Genomic DNA, 26,762 nt, shown 5'->3' on the forward strand with positions numbered 1-26,762 from the left:
AAACTAAAATGTATTTATAGGATATTCTCAAATCCACAGATTTCAGAAAGATTGATACATTTTTAGATATGTTTAGGGAAACCATGTCAATGAGTGAAGTGAGGAATTTCATTGAAATTCCTAACTGATTAGTTCAGGACAACATAAATTAATGTTCCTTTTAAAATGTATCTCGTAGAAAACAAATCAGTAAGTTGAAATTCTCTTGAGCTTTCAGAAATTCTTTATGCCCTGATATATCTTCTTCTCTTTCTCTTAGGTTAGGAAATTAATACTAGTACAGGAGATCTAGTAAATGAATTTCATTTTAGCAATAAAAATTGTAACATTTTTCCAGGTTTCTTCATTACAGAACCACCTGCTGGTTTTAACTGGGAAAACAACCAAGTTTGTATGCTTTCAATTGTAATAAAGATGTCAATATTTTTACTTTATATTTTATCTATTTATCTGTATTACTCTTAATCCCTAAATATTAGTGCTACAGGCTACAGATAAAGAATATTACTCACATATTTCAGTTCAAAATCTTAACTCTAAACATATATCAAATCATTTCTAGAAGCAAAATAATTTAACACATTATGAATAAATATGTCCAAATAGGAACAGCAAGAGAAATAGAACAAAGTGTTTCTTTCCATACAAATAAATTACAGTAGGTCTTATTGCATAAAGCATTTCTTTACTTTAAAATGTAGCTTTTAATATGGGTTCATGCCAGATACTGTAGTGGTGTGTACATACTTTCTGCCCCATATATGTTATATTCAGCCCAAGCAATGTTTAAAATATATATATATGTGGTTAAGGTTTCTAAATTCTCTTTAATAACATGGTGACTTAGGGTGGTTACTCTTAGCACATACTCCTACATGGCAATAATCTGTTGGAGATGGGTGGTCTTAGCCATTTTGAGATAGGACAACCAGATTTACCTGAGTTGCTACTAACCCTCTGAATCCATTTACATTGCCGTCCTCACCTCCTTGGCCCACTGGGTAGGTGACCTGGGTAAATATTTAGGTCATATGCATAATTGAATGCATATATGACATTTACTAAAACAATATATCCACGTTGTAACTATTTTCAAAACCTAATACCACAATGAATGAAAGATCATATTATGTTAACAGCATCTTCTGAGAAATAAGAAGACATACCTAGTTAATTTGCATTGTCTGCTTCCACACCACGTATAATAAAGGAATTGGCCTCAAGTCCATCAATGTGGGGAAAGATTGGAAAACATAGTCTCATAAATTGCATTGGGGAAATATTTTTCATACTAATCAGACCCAACATCCATCTTTTATATATTAGGTGTATTCCTACTTATTTTTGAATTCGGAAATAAAAATCATAGATAATGTAGCCTACCTATCTATATAATTTTATGAAGTGATTCTAATTCTCTGTGATTTAAAGAAAAATGCAAGAAAAGTAATGGATAATAAAGTATGCATTGGTGGGAAAATGCTTAGCTTCTACTTATAATGAAAGTTTGTATGAGAAATAATATTAGAAGTCATTCTGCACAAGAAGTATGGGGAAATAAAGAGCAGAGGAACAACTGATCACTGGAATAGGAAATAAGTAACAGACATTGTTATATGACAAGAGGAAGACAGAAATAAATACCATTCAAATAGAGGCGACATGATTACAGAATTACACACAGTCATGGTATAATCAACTATGAAGTTTGTGCACATGAGTCCTTAATTGGATGGGACATTTTAAGGTTGTTCAAGACATGAAGCAAACCTTTGCTGTGAAAGACATTTAATTTCCTTGTCTGGGGGTTATTACTAAAAGTCTATAATGTCCCCCAATCTCTGTTACAACTGATATGCCTCTACACATGTCCCAACTTCCCTTTTTTGGGGGGAAATATTGACCCCATGGAGAACCACCACAAGAATTCTGTGATACTTGCAGGATTACGAACCAACAAAAGCAACCCAGGGATGGTTACTGTTGTAGGTAAAACATGCGTGGGGAAATTTGACAAAGATAACCTAATACACTTCAAAATTGTTATTATAATCTTAGTTCCTTATGGAGCATATTTATCAAAAGCCTAGATTTATACTAATTGTAAAGTGGTTTTGCATAAAATGAATCATCTAACATCCAGAATAGGGGAATATTAATAAACAGAATGTAAGAAAAGGAAAGCAGTAATGTCCAGATATAAAAATATATTGCACAATAGACACCTTATAGTCACAAATTTATGAGAAGAATCATTACAAAGTATAAGACTAATCTAGACTTTCAAGGAAAACAAGCTTACTAATTCATTCAGGAGAAAATGAATTATAGAAAATTGACTCACATGATTAGAAATAGAAAGATAAGCAAAGCCTCTCTTAAAAATGAGCTCAGAAAGTAAGAGTTAAAGTTCCTACTTCAGTAATATGATCCAAACTAGACTAGAGTTTGATCGGAGGCTCTAACCGTAGAGAATTTTACTGAGTTTCTTGGCTTCCATCATGTGTCACATGCTCAGTTTCTTCCAATGTAAAGTTGAGAATTGGGTTTATATATTTTTTTAATAAATTTATTTTTTATTGGTGTTCAATTTACCAACATACAGAATAACACCCAGTACTCATCCTGTCAAGTGCCCCCTCAGCGCCCGTCACCCATTCACCCCCACCCCTCGCCCTCCTCCCCTTCCACCACCCCTAGTTCGTTTCCCAGAGTTAGGAGTCTTTATGTTCTGTCTCCCTTTCTGATATTTCCCACACATCTCTTCTCCCTTCCCTTATATTCCCTTTCACTATTATTTATATTCCGAGAATTGGGTTTATAATAAATACCTACCTTCTCTGGTTAGTGTAGAGATTAAAAACAAAAATTATTTTTTAGTGCTCACCCAAGTACCTGGCATATTGTAAAACATTAATGTTATAAAAAAAGAAAAGGAAAGAAAGAGGCGGGGGGAGGAAGGGAGGAGGAGACAAAAGGGAAAGAGAGAATTTTTAAAAAGAGAAGGAGGAGAGGGCAGCGCTAAATAAAAATCTCAACGACTAGATCTAGTTATAGCACAACATACAGTGTAACATTATTTTGTAGACAACTAAAAACCAAACAAAGGCAAACTTATTGGTGTGGCAATATTTCCTTTATGATAAGCGATAACTCCTTAGTTCAGAAGATTATTATTTCTTCTTAATCATAGCACTTAACTTGGTTTATTTATTTATTTATTTATTTATTTATTTATTTATTGAAAAAAAGATTTTATTCATTCATGAGAGACAAACACACACACACACACACAGAGGCAGAGACACAACAGAGGGAGAAGCAGGCTCCACAAAGGGAGTCCGATGTGGGACTTGATCCCAGGACACCAGGATCACAACCTGAACTGAAGGCAGACAGACACTCAACCACTGAGTCACCCCAGGCGTCCAACTTGGTATATTTTAATACTAACATTTATAATTAATATTATTGTGTCCCTACCATAATATAGAAGGCATTTTCCAGGACGAATATATATGTGGTATATGATATTTTTCATATCCAGTTTTATTCCAATACAAAACAAATATCCTGAAACCTTTCTCTTGATCTTAGGGAGGTATTGATAAAAAGTTAATTTAGTAGATCTAAGACATCTTTTTTTTTTTTTTTTTTTTTTTAGATCTAAGACATCTTATAAATGTATAGGCATTATGTGTATTATGTATACAATGTATACATGAGAGGTTTTAAATGTGAGTAACATGGAGTATTATAAGCTAAAACTTCTAGTACATTAAAGACATGTTTTTACTCACCTAATTCCCATTACCCTCAGTCTTCTACTATTTTTTTCATAGAATATATGGTTTGAGTAAAATAGCTAAGGTATTTCTTTAAGCTACTAGGTAAAATCCATAATTAGATGAGATTATGTTTTTAAAATGCAAGTTTCTGCAAAAAGTAAACCTACTGTCAATTCGTCATTACAATTTTAACATATAAAAGAACTCAAAAAAGTTAATTGGCATGTTAAGTTTATAGTACAGTGGTGTCATTGCCAGAAATAGACTAGACATGCTTACTCCTTTATTTAGAGTGAGAACCACAGGGAAACCTGTGTTTAGGGTTAGCCCTAGGAATGTTCACTTTTCATCTCTTGTCATTTTTGATAATAGTCATATCATGTACTTAGAGTAACAAAATGCTCACCAAATAAGCATGTTCACGGTGTGTTGCAATGAGACACAAGCAAGAAAACACTTAGAGAAGCGTATAATGATGATATACAATAGAAAAGAGAAATGGGTTTGGTGAAAAATAAAGCGATTTCAATGGAATTGTAAAAATATGTTTCTCTATCCTGAACTTTATCTTGGATCACTGAACACAGTAACAGGGTGGACATAAAGTTCTTACACATGGCTCAGCATTTAGCTAGGGACGTTCTCAATTTTAAAGGACTATGGATTTCAGGTGGCTATAGGATGCAACTCCCTGCAGGTACTTTGAAGTTGGTAAGTAGGAATCTGTCAACTTATTTTATGAGAGTCCTGAATCTCTAAAATTAAGTATATAAAATTTCTGTGGTCCATTGGGCTTCATATGAACAGTCCAGAATTCATTTCATTCCTGGCAACTTGGAAGTGTTCTCAGTAAAGGTTTGGACTGACCCCATTATTGTGTGCTTGCCCTGAATTTTGAGTGTTTCTCAATAAAGCCAAGATATTTGATTATATGACCAGAGCTGTTCTATATACTGCTTTTCATCAAACAACAAATGGTGAAAGCTCATTCTACTACTGCAGAGCTGATTTCTTCTCTGGATACAAAAGTCTTTGCACATTAAAAAAATGATAACAACAAGATTTTTCCCGCATGGAGGACTTAATTTTTTGGCTTCACATTAATCAAAAGAGTAGTTATTTGTTCGATTTATCTTCAGTTTTAAATAGAGCAAGTTTGCCAGAACATTTAATTTAGACTTTAAGCTTTTGAGACACATTCATATCACAGTGAGAAAATTCTTAATTATGTGTGAATTATGGGGAAACTCATTTATAGTGTTTCTCCAAGCCTTCTATGACACTCCCTCTTAAACTAGTGGTACATTGAATCAATTACACTTCATAGATTGAAACAGTATTTAATCAAGCAGAGTGTTGTTTGTTTTGTTTTGTTTTTTTAAGATGTAATATGGAAGTATAGAAGCATATGCAGATGAACCAAGTTGAGAGAGCCAAGTTGAGAGATGAAGGTTGTTGGAACTAATAGTGTTTGCAAGGTTCTAATGGAAGAATGAATTAATGTCATTGGGTTCAGACTCAAATTCCTAGAAGATAGGCCAACTGTATGCCTTTCTGTTTGTCAGGGGGCTGTAAAGCAACCTGAATGCTCTCCCTATTAAAGCCGTATCTAACATATCATTGTATCTTATTGTTTACTTCCCAAATGAAAAAGAAGGTTCTCAAACATGTAAAAACAACAGATGTCCACAGCAAGACTAAAGCTCAGTTGATTGCTACGGATGGATACATGCTTCTAAAACAACCTAAGTTCATTGTTCTTAAGTTTGCTCTCTCTTGGAGAAGTGGTTAATGAATAGAATTTAATTTTTCTCTGGAAGGTGTACATTGATATGAGATCTTTACTTGCCCAGGACAGTACAGGTCGTTTTTCAAAGTAATGAAACTTAAAAAAAGATGCATTCCTTTAAACAGCTGAAAATACTGCTTGAATTACCCAGAAATGTTTGCTGTTATTTGCAAGTATGCAGTTATTTTGTATGGTCAATATATTAAACATGGAAAGTATCTTCCTAAGAAGAAAACTTCTTAAAAATTCAATAAATATTTAATTTTAAAAGTTTATTTTATGTTCATTTTGAAAAGACAGAGCATCTATATATCAATAACATTAATTGCAAAAATATATTTACGCCATAGGAGATGGTATTTTTTAAATCTCCAAAATTTATACCTTTTGGATATTATTAAATTTATTATAGACTTTATTTTAGATATTAGTATGATTCATAAAGATGGAAGCATATATTTCCTGTGCTATAAAAGCAAATATAAATAAACCAGATTGGAACAAGAATATTCTAAGTAATCCTTATGAAGAGTAATTTTCATATGATGTTATGACAATTCACTAATAAATATAAGGATATAGGAAAGAAGAAAAAATGATTTTATGTGTTTCTTTTTATCAATCTTATGAAATTTTAAGTGCTTTTAGTAATTGAGGATGCTCCAAGGAGCCCCAAAAGCAATTGTTTTCATCATTACTATTTGCAGAGTATACTCTTCCCAATTAAGAAAAAAAAAATCTTTAAAGGTAAAATAAAATTATTTTTAAATGGATTTGTTATATTTGGAGGTTCCTTTAGGATAGTCAAACTGGGCCATTCCTCTAGATCTAGAATAGCTTTCATTGAGGAACTCATATTTTATGTCACCATAAATGTCCTCAAAGCACCTTTTAATCCTCCACATGTAGCATAAAAATCTTTGGGCAAGACATTGCTTATCTTTCTATTGTTACTTAAAATTCAATTTGGGTGACATAACTATAGTCACATTTCTTATGTCTTCCCTCCTTTATCTAATTTAAAATTTGGCTGTATCTCTTGATTCTCTAGGGACCCTTACAATGCAATTGAAGCCATAGACCCAGAGAAACTGAATGTCTTCCGCACAGTTCGAGAGATAACGGGTAATTTTTTAAAGTACAATTGTTGTGTTATGGACTATATGAATTCTAGTGTTTTCTTGAAAATATTGCATAATATTGAAATCAGCAACTTATTTTGAAAGCAAATACTAGTTTTGAAAATGCATGTCACTTTAAGTGATGGATGTCTTTATTCCTTAGCATTTGTGTACATTTTGAAAGCCCATAGAATTTATTTATTTATTTTTTTAATTTATTTATGATAGTCACAGAGAGAGAGAGAGAGAGAGGCAGAGACATAGGAAGAGGAAGAAGCAGGCTCCATGCACCGGGAGCCCGATGTGGGATTCGATCCCGGGTCTCCAGGATCGCGCCCTGGGCCAAAGGCAGGCGCCAAACCGCTGCGCCACCCAGGGATCCCAGCCCATAGAATTTATAAAATAAAATATCCTTGACATTTTTATGTTGCTGTGTTTGTGTCAACTGATCTTTGATCCATGTTTTTCTATTTACTTTTTCACAAGAAGTACTATTGAGCATTGATAATATGTGACACTCATTTAGCACATGTTCAATGAGCACTTAATATGTCCAAGGCTGCTAGATAGTAGCTTATAGGAAACTCATAGACATGAATTGGATATGGATTTGTTATCAAAGAATGAAAAATTAAATGAGAAAAACTGTGCATATGTATGAATGCATTAGGCTGCAATGTAGACATGTGTTGTCATAAGTGTTGAGATAAAGTGGTCAAAGCATTTCCAGACAAGTTAAAGCTGTATTTTTCTCTTTATGTAATTAGACTAAGTATTTTTGATTTTAGAAGAATGAATAAAATTAAAGATCATTTAAATCTTTTTTATATATATAGTTCTATGACTCTGTGTGTTTGAGAAACCTAGATTTTTGTGCTTATTAGTTTGATATTCATTATCTATTGATTATTGTGGCCCAGGAGCTTTGGGTAAGACACTGTCTTGGAAGAGGAACTGTGAGATAGAATAGAATGACTCAAATTAGGAATATTCAGTGTCTTTTATTTTTTTACTTCCTGTATTTCAAGACATATTCATCATATTTCAAGGATACTCAATATTAAAACAGTCATGAAGATAATGATAAGATTCTGAGGGTTTTTTCTACTTCCCTTATCTGTTTTAGGTTTCTTGAACATACAGTCATGGCCTCCAAACATGACCGACTTCAGTGTTTTTTCCAACCTGGTGACCATTGGTGGAAGAGTACTCTATAGGTGGGTGTATACGTTCAGAGATGCAGGTCTTCCTGATTTCAAGAGTAGCATCATGTGTACATATGTCAATTTTTCAGCCTCACTGAATCAGAAATAGTGGGTTTCCATTTTTAATTCCAAAGGTAAGCCCAATGAAAAATACCCCTGGTTGTGCTTTAAAGGAGGCAAACTACAAAATAAATAAAGTATGCAGAATGAACAATTTGATTTTTCAACTGTCTCTCACTTAAAGCAATATTAGTGTTTTGCTGGCATGAAATGCATAAAATTGAACCTTTTTTTTTGAACTTTTTAAATCATAACTAAAAACTACCATGGAATGATGGCTTGATAATGGCTTAAGTGTGTGGGTTACAAATGCTGTTTTACCAGGAAATTCTTGTCTTGTCCTGATGCCATCATTTGAGCCCTGAATCATGGATCTGATATTTCAGGACTTGGTCCACCACTCTACATGCAATGCTGGTTAATAATAGGTGGAAAAATCAGGGCTCAGAAGCACACTGTTCTAAAGTCTAATATCAGTATTTTAATTCACATAATAAAAATATGTGAGTTAATATTTATTAAGCCATTGCTTTATTTTACTTTATTTTAGATTTCATCTGTGTGAGATTCTTATTTATGAACAGTTAAAGGTTGATTTACATAAAGGGATTTAGATTTCATTTTTTCTACTTAAATCTGAAAGATGCCTTAAATCAATATTGTCATCAAATATCCCATGATAACATTTCACAGAAAGTCCACAGAATTTTGCTATTAAAATAAGATCTGTAAGAGGTTTTTTTTTTTTTTTTTGTGAGAGGTTTTAAACTGTAAATTGGAAAAGTTCTCAATAAAAAACTATATTTGAGAGATTCACTTTATTCAAGTGCTACATGCAACCAAATTTTACTATCCATTGAATCAAATGTTAAAAGTCTGTCAAACATTATTATGTTCACATCGTAACAAACAACTTAAGATGGTTATGCTGGGAACACAGATTCAGAGAATGAATTACATCTCAGTCGAATATACATGTACTGAGTTTTATATACACGCATATATGTACATAGGTATATATGTAGGTATATGTGTATGTGTGTATATATATAATCATGTAATCTTTAGATATGTATATACACATACACACACAACAACATGGAAAAAATTCTGAGTATTGGCAGCAAAGTATATTTAGATTTATAAATAAAATAAAAGGGGACAGCTTTGATATCCAAAATGTAAAATATTGTTCATTAGTTGATTGGAATGTGGGAAACAGATGATTCTTTAGAGAATGGGAAAGGACTTTAATTACAAAATATAGAATATGTTAAAATAAAAATAATTTCCTTGAAATGGTAATTTGTTTCCCCAGTATAGTTGTTATTTAACTTTTAGAGATGCTTTCCCCAGTTGTCCAAGCCTTCTGAGTATTTTTTTTAAACTTTTAGCTTAATTTCATTCTTCTCTTTAATTTTTAATGCTTCCTATCCCTACTCATACATTCTTCAACTATTACAATTATGCTTCGGCTTCTGAGGTATAAATTAAAGCTGCATATCTATAGTCATCCTCTGTAATATTTACCCTCTGAAAGCATGTCTAAATTTATTAAATTAAGTAGAATTAATTTCTTACTTTAGTAGATGAATAATCATTCCATAAACATTTATAAATTATTTAGCTTTTTAAAGTTTTTATATATTTAAGTAATCTCGACATTCAACATGAGGCTTAAACTCATGACCCTGAGATCAAGAGTCTCATGCTCCTCCAACTGAACCAGCCAGATTCCCCTAATTGTTTGGCTTTATTTTATTTTATTTTTTAAAAGGTTTTATTTATTTATTTATGAGAGACACAGAAAGAGAGAGAGAGAGAGGCAGAGACACAGGCAGAGGGAGAAGCAGGATCCATGCAGGGAGCCCAATGTGGGACTCAATCCTGGAACTCCAGGATCACGCCCTGGGTTGAAGGCAGTCGCTAAACCACTGAGCCACACAGGGATCCCATAATTATTTAGTTTTAAAACACAATTTCATCCTTGAGGAACCTGAGACTGGGGGGATAGTGGGAAAAATAGTGAGCAGATGTCAGTGGTGAATATGTAGACAGAGAAATATCATTAATATTTATACTTCTAACAAGTAAATAGTCTCCTTTTGGAGGTCAAATGGTTCCTTTTGAAACTCAGTATATATAGCATGTAGAGAAATAATACTCAGATCACAATTAAGTGACTCGGTCTCTTTTTTATGTTCTACTATCATTCTTTTTGGAGTAAAATGTGACATCCTTATTTTACTTCAAGAATGTATGTAAGAAAATATTTATTAAAATATACATATTAAGTATTGTTCCACTTACCCCCTTCCTTCTCTTTAGTGGCCTCTCCTTGCTTATCCTTAAGCAACAGGGCATCACTTCTCTACAATTCCAATCCCTGAAGGAAATCAGTGCGGGAAACATCTATATTACTGACAACAGCAACCTGTGTTATTACCATACCATTAATTGGACAACACTCTTCAGCACTATCAACCAAAGAATAGTGATCCGGGATAACAGGAAAGCTGAAAACTGTAGTAAGTATATTATTCGGATATTAAAACAGAAACTTTGAACATTTTCTGCCATTCTGCATTGGATTAAACAATCGAAAATAACTGAGTCAGAACTGTTCCCTCTTTTTTCTCAACTCTTAAGAAGGAGGGTAGTTAATTATGGGTGACATTTATTGCATGTTTTTATAATGTACTGCATGCTTGCAAATCTTGCCCAATTGCAAGAAACTTCCTACTCAGACTAAGACTCAATAAGTGTAGGTGGAACCTGGGAATCTAAATATGTAATAGGTACCTTGGGTGCATTCCTTGGACACAATCAGTTTGTAGAAATCTGCCTTATTGAGTTTTCTGTTTGCCTTTTGGTTTCATTGAGTATTTGTCGTGTGGGAAGTGGTGGAAAAAATGCAGATGTGTTCTGAAATGTGTAAAAAAATGCTGTTCAAGAAGTGTGCTGTTCAAGAAGAAAGTTTATTTCATAAATACATTTCTGTAGGCATTTCACGGTTTCTTTTTCCATTTATTTTGCCACTTACTGATTCATTCCATCATTTCTTTGTTACACAGAAGCAAATGATGTTTTCATGGGTACATAACTATGCCCTTCCTATCTTATACTTTGATATTTCAGTGATTACTACTTAACTTTTCTGTTTGTTTCTACTATTTTCTTCTACATCTACAATTGCCACTGCAAAAGCATATGTGTCAGACTTACTTATGATAAATATCAAATCAAAAGACTCAGAATTTAAATTATCTGTTACAAATACTTATTGTGATCATAATGAGTCAGTCCTTTTAAAAATCAACCCCTAAGAAACAGTTTGCTATTGGGATGTCTGCTTATTTGTTTGATCTCACCTTTGAAATAGTCACAAATGTGTGTATATGTATATATATATGTATATATATATATATACATACACACACATATATAATATATATAATATATACTGCTCAGGATAGCAGTATTCATAAAATATAACTTATAATTTGCGAGGACCCTTGTAGCTGCTTTGGACCTTTAAAAATATTTTTCAGAGAAAAAATATGTTGCAAAATGCTTTTTTTGTTTTCAGTGAGCTCATTCTTCTGTTTCACATATAATCAAATATAAAATCTTATATCAAAATATGCATATTCTCAATGAATGCTTTTTATCCTTTTATTTAGCCTGGATTATTTCCATGGTTTCATATCTTTCTGATTTCTGACAGAAAGCTGTTCTTCTTTTTTCTAGTACTTAAGCTTCCTACCTCACATTACTATATGTGTGTTTGTACCCTAGACAAAATGGATTATTCATAGAAGTAAAATAGTCTTCTTCAACAAATTTATAACTATTTCCCTCAGTCAGAGTGATAGTCTTCTTTTCTCCTACCTCCTTCAAAAAACAAAATAAAACAAAAATAAAATGATAGCATTCCTACTTTTATTTTTTTTTAAGATTTTTTCATCTATTCATGAGCAACACACACAGAGAGAGAAAGAAGACAGGCAGAGGGAGAAGCAGGCTCCGCAGGGAGCCTGATGTGGGACTCGATCCTGGGTCTCCAGGATCACACCAAACTGTGGAGCCACCTAGGCACCCCTTATTCCTACCTTTTAGAGATAAAATTTAACTCTGAAAATAAGAAAACCTAAGGAAAAATAAAAGAATCAGAGAAACACATTCTTCCTTGATCTATTTAATCATTTATAAACCCTCATTTACTACTTTCATCTTTTGTGAACCAAATAAAAAAGCTAATGGGAAGCAGAAAATGCAAAAGGAAACTGAATGTAAAAAAAAAAAAAAAAACTGAAGCAAGATAAGAAAAAAAAGATGTAACTATCCCATATTTCTTTAAAACTTCTAAACTTTTTGTGCAACCAAAAAAGTAAAAATAACAATAAACTAGAAGTTAACTTTTTTTTTTTTTTTTTTTTTTTTTTCAATTTTCAGTGTTATGCCTCAGACTGAGTTTAGCCCTTTCAGACCATGGATGTATTTTCTTGTTCTATGCACTTAGAGTTGACTTTTCAGTTTGGGGAAGAAATGAAGCAGGAGAAGCACAGTTTTGTGGTGCTTTAGTAAAAACAAACAAACAAACAAAAACTAAGCATTTTCTTTTTAAAAAATTTGTAACATCTTAGAACAAACAGTTTTTGCATGAAATCCATTGATCAAAATTTGAACTTTAGTCTAACAGTACATTGGATCCGACATTTTCAGAAACGTAATTACCCTATAAACAACTTTAGAGAGAATGCTGTGATGTTTACATTAAGCTACAATGGTTCCTCACATGTGATTAAAGCCTTTTTATCATCCATAGTACTCTCTGCAAATGCTAAAACTTAAATATTTGCTTCATTTTAAATGCACTGTACATATTGCATTCTTTAGATATCCTCTTAATATACTTTGCACATACAAGATATCTACAAACACACACATATTCACCACAAGATACACACATACACAAGCATAAATATATGAATATGGACACATAACATGTATGCATGTACATACCACTAGAATATATGCATGTACATACACACATGTACGTGCATACACACACAGTCACCATAAAATACTCTGATCTAAATCTGAACATTGGCTTGCTAACTTAAAAGAGAAGGCAGCCTTGATTTTTAACTGTGTTTTTGGAGTTCAACATGATTTAAGGAGTAATGACAACAAAAGGAAAACTTCACCTCATCTGTAAAGTATGAAAGTGGCTTGAGCAATTGTACACTTTTAAGTCAAAAATTTCAAAGCAGACTTTATAATTTGAAGAGATTGAGATTGAAGAAACTCTAGGATATGAAAAGCTAGAACATTTTCCTCTTTATTTGTATGGTTACAGCAGGAGCAAAATGACAGTACTGGTTGGAAGGAGTTTTATTTTTTTTAATTTTTATTTTTTAAAAAAGATTTAATTAGTTATTTTATTTTTTTTTATTTATTTTTTTTTAATTTTTATTTATTTATGATAGTCACAGAGAGAGAGAGAGAGAGAGAGAGAGGCAGAGACATAGGCAGAAGGAGAAGCAGGCTCCATGCACCGGGAGCCCGACGTGGGATTCGATCCCGGGTCTCCAGGATCGCGCCCTGGGCCAAAGGCAGGCGCCAAACCGCTGCGCCACCCAGGGATCCCCTAATTAGTTATTTTAGAGAGAGAGAGAGAGAGTTGAGGAGGGACATGGGGAGAGAGCATCTCAGATAGTCTCCTCACTGATACAGTGCTCCATCTCAGGACCTTGAGATCAGGAGATGAGCCAAAATCAAGAGTCAGCTTCCTAATAACTGAGACACCCAGGTCCCCCTGGAAGGAGTTTTAGAGCAGGTTAATGAAAGTATTTGAAGTTTCTTAAAATATTTAAACATAAACTTTTAACACCAAAACATAAACAGTAAAGAGATAAATACTATGCTAATTCTTCAAATCCGAGTTTCATGTGAACACATATACCTTTATTGTAAAAATATTTGTACATATGTACTTAAACCCGACATAAACAAGAGAGAAGCTAAATTCATAATTAAGTTTTCAAAATGGAAATACATTTATTTTTGTAATTATCATTGTTAGAAATTAAAACAATAAAAAAAAAGAAATTAAAACAATAGACATGTGTAAGAAGAATATATATTTTTTGTTTATGGATATAAGATAATGAAGCATAGCTCTTCATTTATAAATGATATAATAACATATATATTTGAATTCTATCCATCCATGTCTCTACTTAATATATTATGAGCATCTTCCATGGCAGAGTTCTACTTTATTGTCTTAAAGAGAAACCTATAAAATAGCTATTAAGTGCCGTATTAATGGTAATTTAATTTATCTTATATTTTTCATATTACTAGTATTGCCTTAATGTGACTCTTAGGTCATAAAGCATTTTGGAATGTGCAATCATTTCTTTAGGCTAAATACTTAGAACTGGGATTTCTGGGACCCCTGGGTGGCTCAGCGGTTTAGCGCCTACCTTCCGCTCAGGGCGTGATCCTGGAGTCCCAGGATTGAATCCCACATCGGGCTCCCTTCATGGAGCCTGCTTCTCCTTCTGTTTCTGTCTCTCTCTGTGTCTCTCATGAATAAATAAACAAAATCTTAAAATAAACAAACTGGGATTTCTGCATAAATGAGATTATTTATGATACATTTTGGTGTATTTTTCTATATCTTTCAAAAATGCTAGGTCAATTTACATTTGTCCTAAACAATGTTTGATAAAGAATATTTTTCACTGCTCTTTACAACACTGGATATTATCCTTGGTTTTAAATTTCAGTGATCTGAAATATGAACAAGAGGCCTTTTAAATTCATATTTTTTTGGCTAACATAGTGTCTCTTCTTATATGTTGAATGAGCATTTCAGTTTCTTCTCTTGTAAATTAGTCAGTCATAAGCTTCCGTTATCTTCAATTGGGAGTTGGTCTTTTCCTTTTGGATTTGAAAGACCTCATCACAAATTAAATGCATTGAATTTTTATCTCTTGAATGTGTTATGTATAACTTTTCCTCTCAGAGGTGATTTAAGAAATTTTGCCTTTTGATAAACAAACATATTATGTTTTTATCTAGTTAAGTGGATGAATTGTTCTTTTCCTTTTTATGTTTATGATCTTGGAATTGCCTTAGTCTTTTACTTCCAGTATTTTAAAAACCATATTGACAGTTTTAATCCATCTAGAAGTTTTGGTATAGCATGTGATTCTTTTAAAAAAAAACTTTAATTGATTAGGATATTGATCAAACATAATTTATTGAATAATTCATCTCTTCTCACTAATCCTACGTGTCTGCAATATTTCAGCTAAATGGCAAAAGGATGCCAGGTTCTATCTCTCGATCTGTGTAGTTTAATTTCATCTTTACCACAACCTTATAAAGTATAATTATCCCTATTTTGCAAATGAATATATAGTTGTTCAGAAAGTCGAATAATATTCCCACTGTTTGGAGCTACTAAAAATCATATTCAGGATTTGAACCCAAGGTCTATCTAATTTCAAAATCTGTGCTCTTCATTTCACCTTGATTTCCTTCAAGTAAAAAGAAAGTGATTGATTTTCATAAGAAAACCTGATGATTTACTGAAACATACCCAAAGCAGCATAATGTTGAGGTACACACTCTAGAGCCAAATGACCTGGGCTTTAATCCCAAGAAAACTATTTATTTGATGTTTGGCCTTTGGTAAGCTATTTAACATTTATGAACGTCAATTTTATCATTTGGATATGGGGTTAATAATAGTACTGACTTCACTGAATGCCTGGCTCAAAGCAAGTGTTAAATTTGTGCTAGTTATTATTATACAATTATATTTTTTCCTATTAAAAATACATTAAATAGTTTATACATACTATAGACATACTATGTGGTATAAAAATACAATATTTAATTTTATTTAATGAAACATTCCTTCTTGGGGAACAGAAAAGGAAGGAGAAATAACAACAGTCTTCTTAAGGCAGAAGAAAATTCACGTTATCAAGGTGGTAAATTTTAAGTGTGCAGGTACACATAAACCATTTGGTAGACATGGAAGAAATAAGAGTGATTATTAGTAGGAGCCTAGATGTTGAGGAGTTTATAAATGATCTGATGAGATTTTAAATGGATAAAAAAAGTCTATGCTTGAGACTCCTCTAAACACCTTTTTCTTTACTCTTTTAATTAAAACATTTAAAAATCAACTTTATAAGTAACAGACTTTGTGCTTTATAAAAAATTCCCACAAAATATTAATTTGAGGTTAGTATTTCAGGAGGCAGATATTTGGTGAGGAGGAGTACATTTTTTGTACAAAGAATATAAAACAAATATAACCTTCTACATTTATCTATGATTCTGATATTCCTGAAATGTGATAGTTGAAAAATCCTCCTCTTTGGACATGAATCTAGAAAAAAAGAAGAATGAAAACTATAGTTAATGGCCAAGAACTGAATCCTCTGAATAACAGCATGATCCAAGTTTATGAGGAGTCATTGAATGTCCAGAATTTAATCAGGACAAAGAGCTGATGAGTAGGGAATCCAGGGTATTTTACACCAATGGATAATAATACAACATTTGCTTAGCATATTCTTTTGTTTTACTCTGGTGATAGTGACAATAACTACAAAATAGTAAGTGTTTTAGTTTTTGTAACATCACAAGTAGTGTTGACTTTCTATAAAATCACAATTGGTATTATCATTATCACCTCTAATAGTTGTATCTTATAGAAAAATGAATTTTGATTATAAATTGAGGTTTACCTTGTTTTAAAAAAATATTGCTAAGATTGTAGGTTTTCTTACTTTCTCTCTATCCCTTTTGCCTTTAATTTATGCACTCCAAGTCCAGCCCGTACTATATTGAGTAAATGTACATTTCCCAAGAAAGAGAATCATCTGTTGGGCCTCATAGCCAATCTTCACTAGAAGATTAATAAACTTTGCCAAACTTTTCAGTAAAACATAACTCAGTACAAAACTTACAGTGTATAGCTTAGGATATAGTGAAGTCATTGTTCTTCTAAGTAATCAGAAGATAGAAAATCTTAATTGTACTTCTAAGATTGTCTTCTTTAAGTTACTAAAGAAACACATTAATTAATACACTCTGTAAAAAAAAAAAAAGAAACTGCAAAGAAGAGCTTCTTATTGTATTTGAAATAGCACAAAATCTAATTACCAACAATACTATAAAATATTCTCTGTGTTCTTATTAAAACAGTAGTAATTTCACAAACGACACTCCTTCTATTTTGTAAATCTGGCAATTCTGAAAGAATGGTGGAGCTCTCATGTACAAAACCCAGGGTTACTGCAGGCTTCAGTTTTTATTATAAATGGTAACATTTTAATCTGACTTGCTACTAGATTAGTAGTTGAGAAATTTTAGAGCAACAGCTTTTAATTATTAAAAATGGAGAAGTCTGGACTTCAGTTTCCAGAGATTGTTGCTTAGATATTGTTGTGGCTTGTATTGTAGCTCTCCAAAAGATGCACTAAACTCCTAAAGCCTGGTGCCTGTGAATATGGCCTTATTTGGAGACAGGGTCTTTGTGGATGCAATTTTTTTTTTTATTGGTGTTCAATTTACCAACATACAGAATAACCCCCAGTGCCCGTCACCCAATCACTCCCACCCCCCGCCCTCCTCCCCTTCTACCACCCCTAGTTCGTTTCCCAGAGTTAGCAGTCTTTACGTTCTGTCTCCCTTTCTGATATTTCCCACACATTTCTTCTCCCTTCCCTTATATTCCCTTTCACTATTATTTATATTCCCCACATGAATGAGAACATATAATGTTTGTCCTTCTCCGACTGACTTACAATTAAGATGTAAATTAAAATGAGGTTATACAGGAGTAGAATGGATCCTCAATCTCATCTGACTGGAGTCCTTATAAGAAGAGGAGACACAGGGACAGATACATACAGATAGGAGAGTGCCATGTAAAGACATGTACACACACACACACACACACACACACACACAGAGGAAGACAGCCAAGCAATAACAGAGACAGAGGCTGGCATTATGCAGCTGTAAGCCAAGGAACACCAAGGATTGGTGGCAGCCACTAGAAACCAGGGAAGAGGCATAGAGCAGATTCTCCTTTGAGCCCCCAAGAAGGAACCAGCCTGCCAACACTGATTATGAAATCCAGAAGTGTGAGAGAATAAATTTCTGTTATTTTAAGCCACTGTTGTTTGTGGCATTTTGTTACACCAGCCCTAGGAAATGAATACAAATAGTTTGAAGCCCAGGATTCTGCATTTTTAAGACATACCAGATCATTCCAAGGCAAATATCTATGAGAAATTGTTTGAGAAACTACTCTTCTCAGTCACATCCCTTATTATTCTCCCTATTATTCTGTAGTTAGAAATGTATTTAAAAGCATAGTGTCCTGATAATTCATTCTTCTTGTGAGGGTCTATTTCCTCAAAAAGAATGTATGGTAGGAAAATTCGCAGTTGAGTAACTTAAAATTATTTAAGAATAGTTTTTGGAGACAAAGATAAAGAATGAACTTTAAAAAACATCCTACAAATAGTATTCTATTTTTCTTTTTACTAACATAACATACTCCATAAAATGAGAGAATATTTAATGATAGTTTACAAATTCATTAATTATACTACAATATATTGTACTATTAAATTTTATGTATTTAAAGTTTCAACAAAATACTCAGAAATTTATTTTACTTTTTTACAGTTAATGTGCCTTCTGAGAGGTACTTTATAATGTGCTCAGTCTTGTAAGAATATTCAAGGACTTTCTAATATTTTGTCACTGCTGCCTGTCATCTTCTCCTATTAGAATTTTCTTCCCGGGTCCAATCAAGTTAGACATATAGTAACTAGAACACTTAAGGCTAAATAAAGCATTGGGTCATATCTGTTAAATGTATTCAATATGGGGATTGGATATGTCTTACCAGTTACTCCCCTGCTCCTATCTTACCTATCTTTTTTCTAGTTTTAACTCATTCTAACATGTTACAAAGACTATACTGCCATTCCATATATAATAATATACACACAATCTATACAACTTTCCCTGCTTATAGAGGTCACCACAATACAGTTTTATGATAACCCTACCCTCAAGCACGTCCACATCCTAATCCCCAGAATCTGTGAATGTTATTTTATATGACAAAAGAGACTTTGCAGATGTGAACAAGTTATGAATCTTAATAGGGGAAAAATTAATTTGGGTTATCTGGGTGGGGCTAAATGTAGTTGTATGTGTCCTTCTAGAGTGAGAAAGAGGGACATTTGACTAAAGGAGAAAGCAAAGTAATCATGGAAGCAAAGATTGGAATAATATAGCTACAAGCCAAGGAATGCCAAGGTGGCCTCTAGAAGTTGATAGAGACAAGGAACATATTATTCCCTGAAGCCTCCAGAAAGAGTCAGCCCTGATGACACCTTAATTTTAGTCCATTAAGACACATTTTGGACTCTGTCCTCCAGAACTCTAAGACACTAAATTTTTGTGTGTTAAGTGACCAAGTTTTGGTTATTTGTTAGCAAAATAGCAAAAATAAATTAATACAGTGCTCTTTTAATGACAGAAGCCCAACTCAGATTATTTTCGGCAAGAGAGCATAAATGGAAACTAAAAGGAACCAGGTATAGCTATATTTATATAAGACAGAGTAGAGTTTAATTAAAAAATATAACAAGAAAAAAAGTAACAAGAGACAATGGTAGTCATTATATAATGATAGGGTGACCAATTCACCAAAAGGATATAGCAATTGTAAATATACATGCAACCAACAACAGAACATCTGAACATATCTGAAAAGGGTAATCAACAGCAATAAAATCATGGTAGAGGACTTTAATACCCCACTTCCAACAATGGATATATATGAAAGCTCAGTAAGTAACATTGGATTTGAACTACACTTTAGACTTCCTGGACCTAACAGACATATAAAGAATATTCCATTCCAACAGCAGTAGAATGTATATTCTTCTAAGCATATATGGTGCATTCTCCAAGGTACAACATACATTAGGTCACAAAACAAGTCTTAGCAAATTTTATAAGATCAAAGTCATACCAATGATCTTTTCGGACCATGATTATATGAAACTAAGAATCAATAATAGGAGGAAAACTGGGAAGTCCACAAGTATTAGAAGTTAACACACTATACTACATAACAACCAATTCATCCAAAATGAAATCAAAAGAGAAATCAATAAATAAACAAAAATGGAAATACATCATACCAAACTCATGTGATGCAGCAAAACAAGTGCTAAGAGAGAAGTTTATAACAATCAATGCCTAAGTTAAAAGAAAAAAGACAAAAGAAAAGATCTCAAATAAACAACCTAACTTGACACCTCAATAATTAGAAATCCAAGAGCAAATTAAGTCCAAAGTTGGCATAAAGAAGAATATAACAAAGATCAGAACAGAAATAAATGAAATACAGAATAGAAAACCAATAAAAGTATTAATAAAATAAAAAGAGGCTTTTTGAAAAGAGAAACAAAATTGGCAAAACTTCAGCTATGCTTACCAAGGTAAAAAGAAAGAGGACTCAGATAATATATAAATGAAAGAATAGACATGACAACCAATACCACAGAAATACAAAGGATCATTAAGAGATTACCATGAACAATTATATGGCAACACATTAGACAACCTAGAGAAAATGGATGAGTTACTAGAAACATACAACTTAAGAAGTTTGAATCATGAAAAAAAAAAAAAAAACAGGTGATCTCAACAAACAAGTAAGGAGATTAAATCAGTCTTCAAAAACCTCCCATCATAGAGACTCCTCGGTGGCTCAGTGGTTGAGCATCTACCTTTGGCTCAGGTCATGATCCTAGAGTCCAGGATTAAGTCCCACATCAGGCTCCCTAAATGGAGCCTGCTTCTCCCTCTGCCTGTGTTTCTGCCTCTCTCTCTGTGTCTCTCATGAATAAATAAATAAAATCTTAAAAAAAAAGTCTTTAAAAAAATCCTTCCCAACATAGAAAGTCCCCAAACCAGATGTTGTTATTGGTGAATTCTACAAATATTTAAAGAGAATTAATGCCAATATTTCTCAAACTCTTTCAAAAAATTGAAGAGAACACTCCCAAAATGATTTCACAAGGCCAGCATTGTCTGGATATTAAAACCAGATAAAGATACTATAAGAAAAGAAAATTGCAAACTGATATACCTGATGATACTGATGCAGAAATTCTCAACCAAATGTTAGCAAACTGAACTTAATAGCACCTTAAAAGAATTATTCACAATGATCAAGTGGGATTTATCCCTGGGGTGCAAGGATGATTCAAAATATGCAAATCAGTAAATGTGATACACCATATTACCAGAATGAAAGACTAAAATTATGATCATCTCAATAGATGAAGAAAAAGCATTTGACAAAATCTAACATCCTTTCAGGAAAAAAGCTCTCAACAAATTAGATATAAGAAGAAATAGAGGAAATCAATCTCAACATAATAAAGACTGTGTATGAAAAAGCCACAGTCTAGGAATACTTGGGAATAAATTCAACCAAAGTAGTAAAAGATGTGTACATCAAAAACTATAAGACACTGGTCAAAGAAATTGAAAACACAAATAAAAGATGGAAAAGACAACCTGCATTCATGGATTGGAAGAGTTAATATTGTTAAAATGTCCATACTACCCAACATCATATATAGATGCAATGTACTCTCTATCGAAATTCCAATAGCATTTTTCACAAAAAGAGAAAGAAATAATACCAAAATTCCTGTGGAACTCTAAAAGATTTTGAATATCCATTCAATAAATATTTGCTGAATTATCATGTGAATCAATTTGGGCATTTGGAGAGATGAGAAGGAGCACATGGGTGGCTCAAAGGTTGGAGCTCAGGTCCTATCCTGGGGTCCTAGGTATACTTATTGAGGACTTAATTTAGATAAGTAGCTAAATTAATACTGCATTAAATACTCTGCTAATATGATGTCCACTCTTAATCATAACCCTGAAAGGGAGATATTATCATTCACTTTACATATGAGTAACATGTAAAATAATTGTCTGAGGCTACATGGCTGATAATAGAGTAAAGATCTGATCACAAAAACTGAACTATTGCAACTAAATCATATTTGTTAGACTTAAAAAGCAAAAAAGGATTAGTGGTATCTCTCCAAATATATTCTAAATAAAACCCATGCCTCTGTATATATATGGTAAGGGATACAAATAGCATAGATGGTCTTGTACAATAAAAGAAAATCTATTTTTTCTGCTTGTGCCTGTACACAGGTACTGTATTTCAAAATTTTGAGCTAATGCATTTACTGTAACACATGTAGCACATAACAAGGACCATTGTTTAAGCTTGCCTCTATTTTAATGAAAGCAGGTTCGATATTCCATATAAAGGTTGAAATACTAAGCACATTATTATCCCTCCAAATTTTTAACAGACAGGTTCAATTCAGATGAGATAAAGAAAAATCTATTTTATAGCTTCCAGAGAAAACACAGGGCAAGCTAAAGGTTGCCTAATGACTACATCCCTAAAGTTTCTTTAGAGAGGTTTGTAACGGCCTTTTGAACTATAAGCCATCGAATAGGCCTTCTAGTCCTTCCCATATGACTTTAACTCTGGGAGGTCAGAGAAGTGTTGAATTCTGGGTGGTGATTGAAAAATTCTTTTCTCTGAAGAATTTCAAAAAAGTAGTTTCCTTGGCCTTTTGTTCTGTGCTGTATGGAGACACCTCTCTTGGTTTCAGTCTGGAGAAAATGATCAACCAGCCTTCAAGACCATCATCTTAGTGGTTTGGAAAAAATGAGAAGAAAGTAATTATTGTGGTTTTCTGTTTATTATTACTTTCCTCCAATAGATCTTGGTCTAAAACTGTTTTAAAATGGAGCATCTAAGGGAGGCAGTTGGCAGTAGAAAAGAAGGTAGGAGCTTTGGTGAAGCTAAAATTCTCCTCTCCATATGGTTCCAAGCATGTAAGAGAAAAATCAAAGCAGACAGCTTTCACCTTTCCACATATTGAGTCTATCACCCTTGGGAGAGAAAAGGAGGAGGAGTAAGATTGTGAGGCTTCCAAACCTGAAAAAAAATTAATACATTTGGTGAAATAGACAAAAGGTTGATGGGATAGCATGAAATTGGCAGCACCCAGGGGGAACTAATGGCTTTGTCAACATTCTAAAGGAAGAAATTGACAATATATCTGAGAGACTTAGAAGATGACAAAGAATTTAAAGCCCTGATTTTATTTTCCATAAGGACTTGAAAGTGATAAGTGCAGAGTCAGATTCATGATACTGTGCAATGTGATTTTTTAATATACTCTGTATTTACAAGTTGCTTTATAGCTTCTTCCCCCTTTAAGGATTTACTCTGATGCAGCTATATATTGGAGTTTTATGTAAATATATACATGTTGCAGAATATGAAACTATAAACAACCTTAAAATGGATGAATGTTTATAAAAATGGGTATTATAACTTTATATTAGCTAATATCATAGATATTTTGCTTCTTTCTAGCTCTTTATATATTAAATAGAATTTATCTTACATTTGTGTTCAGTCAGCCTAATTGAACCACTGTCTTTTACTCCTTATATCTTTATAAGTTACTGAAAGTCATGTATACATCTAGGGAATGAGTGAAATGAAACCTAGGTTAAGATTTCATTTCAACTGACATTTCTTTTGTACCATAAGAGAACCCTCTTTCTCTACATTATGAAAAAATAAGAAAGAAAGTTCAAGGTCAGAGTCTGCTTGAGATTCTCTGCCCTGCCCCCACGGTCTCTCTGTCAAAAAATAAAATATTTAAAAAAATTAAAAATAAATACATATGTCAGTTATTATACATGTTATGAAAATTTAAATCCATCATGAGATATCAGTATACATCTACAGAATGGTTAGAATTTAAAAAAATGACAAAACCAAATGCTAGAGAAGATACAGAAATATGAGACAATTCATGTGTTCCTGGTGAGAATATAAAACAGCTTAACCACTCTAGAACAAAGCTTACTTAGCACATTCTCAAAAGCAACAACACATATTAATTAAAATGCCCCTGTCGTATGACTCAGCAATTATACCCCTGAACAGTTATTCCATACAAATGTAAATTTATATTTACACAAAACCTGTAAACAAATGTTTATAGCATCTGTGTAGTACAACAGTAGGGACTCTTGTGTGATGGAAATCTTCTGTAATTTGACTGTATGAATGTCAATATCTGGGACAGCCCTGGTGGCTCAGTGGTTTAGCGCTACGTTTGGCCCAGGGCATGATCCTAGAGACCTGGGATCTAATCCCAGGTCAGGTTCCCTGCATGAAGCCTCCTTCTCCCTCTGCCTGTGTCTCTGCCTCTGTGTGTGTGTGTCTCTCATGAATAAATAAATAAAATCTTAAAAAAAAATTCTGTTTGTGTTACTGAACTATAGAATTCTGCAAAATCTTACCATTAGGGGAAATTGGGTAAAGAGAACTTGGATCTCTCTGTATTATTACTTACAACTCTACATGAATTTATAGTTATCTAAAAATTAAAACACCAAATAATAGATTTTCAATGTAGATGAAGCAGCCTTATGTTGGGGGAAAAATGCCATCTAGGATTTCATAGCTAGAGAGGAGAAGTCAATGTGTAGCTTCAAAATTTCAAAGGACAGCTTGACTCTCTTGTTAGGAGCTAACACAGCTGGTGGCTTAAAGTTAAAGCTATTGTTCATTGATCATTTTGAAAATCGAAGGACCCCAAAAAATTATGCTAACTCTATTCCATCGGTGCTCTCTAAATGGAACAACAAAGCCTGGATGACAGCACATCTGTTTACAACATGGTTTACTGGATATTTTAGGCCAACTATGGATACTTACTACTCAAAAATTAAGATGCCTTTCAAAATATTACTATTCATTGATAATTCACCTGGTCACCCAAGAGTTCTGATGGGGGTATATGAGATTAATGTTGTTTTTATGCTTTCTTATACAATATCCATTCTGCAGCCTGTGGTTTAATTTTTTTTTAATTTTTATTTATTTATGATAGAGAGAGAGAGAGAGAGAGAGGGAGAGACACAGGCAGAGGGAGAAGCAGGCTCCATGCACTGGGAGCCCGATGTGGGATTCGATCCCAGGTCTCCAGGATCGCGCCCTGGGCCAAAGGCAGGCGCCAAACAGCTGCGCCACCCAGGGATCCCCAGCCTGTGGTTTAAGAAGCCCATCTTGATTCTTAAGTCTTATTCTTTAAGAAATACATGTTGTAAGGCTACAATTGCCATAGACAGTGAGTCTTCTGATGGATGAGGCAAGATATATTGAAAACCTTCTGGAAAGGATTCATCATCCTAGCTGCCACTAAGAACATTTGTGATTCATGGGAAAAGGTCAAAATATCAATGTTAAAGGAGTTTGGAAGTAGTTGATTCCAACTGCATGGATGATTTTGAAGGGCTCAGGACTTCAGTGGAGAAAGGAATTACAAATGTGATAGAAATAGTAAGAGAACTAGAATTAGAAAAAAAAAAATACAAGGAAGCAAATGAAAATGAAAGCAGGACAGTTCAGAAACTTTGGGATACAGAAAAGGTGATCCTAAGAGGGAAGTATATAGCAATACAGGTCTTCCTCAAATCAGAAAAGTCTCAAATATACAACCTACCCTTACACCTAAAGGAGCTATAAAGAGAGCATCTTCAATGGGGAAAAACTGTGAGGTTCCCCCTAAGGTCAGAATATGACAGTGATGTCACTCTTTCCACTGTTGTTCAACACAGTACTGGAAATCCTAGTCTCAGCAGTCAAGCAATAAAAAGAAAGAAAGAAAAAAAAAGCATCCAAATTGGCAAAGAAGATGTCAAACTTTCACTCTTTGCAGATGACATGATACTCTGTAGAAAACCCAAAAGAATCCTGCAAAAAAAAAAAAAAAATAGCTAGAACTGGTATAGGAATTTAGCAAAGTGGCAAAATATAAAATCAATGCACAAAAGTCTGTTGCATTTCTACACACTAACAATATAATAAGACGGAAAAAAAGAGAAATCAGGAAATTTATCCCACTTACAATTACACCAAAACCCATAAGATACCTAGAAATAAACCTAACCTTTTGGTGAAGGATCTGTACTCTGAAAACTATAGAACACTTATAAAAGAAATTGAGGAGACTACAAATAAGTAGAAAAGCATTCCATGATCATAGATTGGAAGAACAAATATTGTTAACATGTCTACATGTGTCTACTAGGAATTAAACAGACTGACCATATCAAGAATTGGCAAAAATGAGGGGAAACTTAATTCTTGAGTTCATTACTACTGGAATGTAAAATGGTACAACTACTTTGAGAAACAATTTGACCATTTTTTGAAAAGTTTATCCTATGCTTACTATATTATCAAGTCATTTTAGTCTTAGGTATTTACTAAAAGGAAATGAAAATATGCCTTTATGAAGACTTGTGCATGGATGTTTCTAGTTTTATTTTATTTTATTTTATTTATTTTATTTTATTTTATTTTATTTTATTTTATTTTATTTTATTTTAGGGAGAGAGTGTGCATGAGAGCTGGGTGGGGAGAGGCAGAGGGAGAGAAAGAGAGAGAATCTTAAACAGGCTCCATACTCAGAGAGCAGAGCCTGATGCGGGGCTCCATCTTATGACCCTGAGATCATGACCAGAGCTGAAATCAAGAATCAGATACCGAACTGACTGAGACACCCAGGCACCCCTATGGTAGCTTAATTTT

General features: G+C 33.2%; 1 protein-coding gene across 9 annotated transcripts in view; it reads left to right on the forward strand.

The window, feature by feature from the left end:
* The window catches only part of ERBB4 (erb-b2 receptor tyrosine kinase 4), a 1,106,505-nt gene that overhangs the window by 813,540 nt on the left and 266,203 nt on the right, over positions 1-26,762 (forward strand). For all 9 annotated transcript variants that reach the window (XM_077885345.1, XM_077885343.1, XM_077885348.1 and 6 more), the window contains 3 exons: positions 6,629-6,702; positions 7,825-7,915; positions 10,292-10,491. In XM_077885345.1, coding sequence (XP_077741471.1) covers positions 6,629-6,702; positions 7,825-7,915; positions 10,292-10,491 — 365 coding nt within the window. The remainder of the gene's footprint in view (positions 1-6,628; positions 6,703-7,824; positions 7,916-10,291; positions 10,492-26,762) is intronic.

Source organism: Canis aureus, chromosome 36, assembly GCF_053574225.1.
Source record: "Canis aureus isolate CA01 chromosome 36, VMU_Caureus_v.1.0, whole genome shotgun sequence".
NCBI lineage: Eukaryota > Metazoa > Chordata > Mammalia > Carnivora > Canidae > Canis > Canis aureus.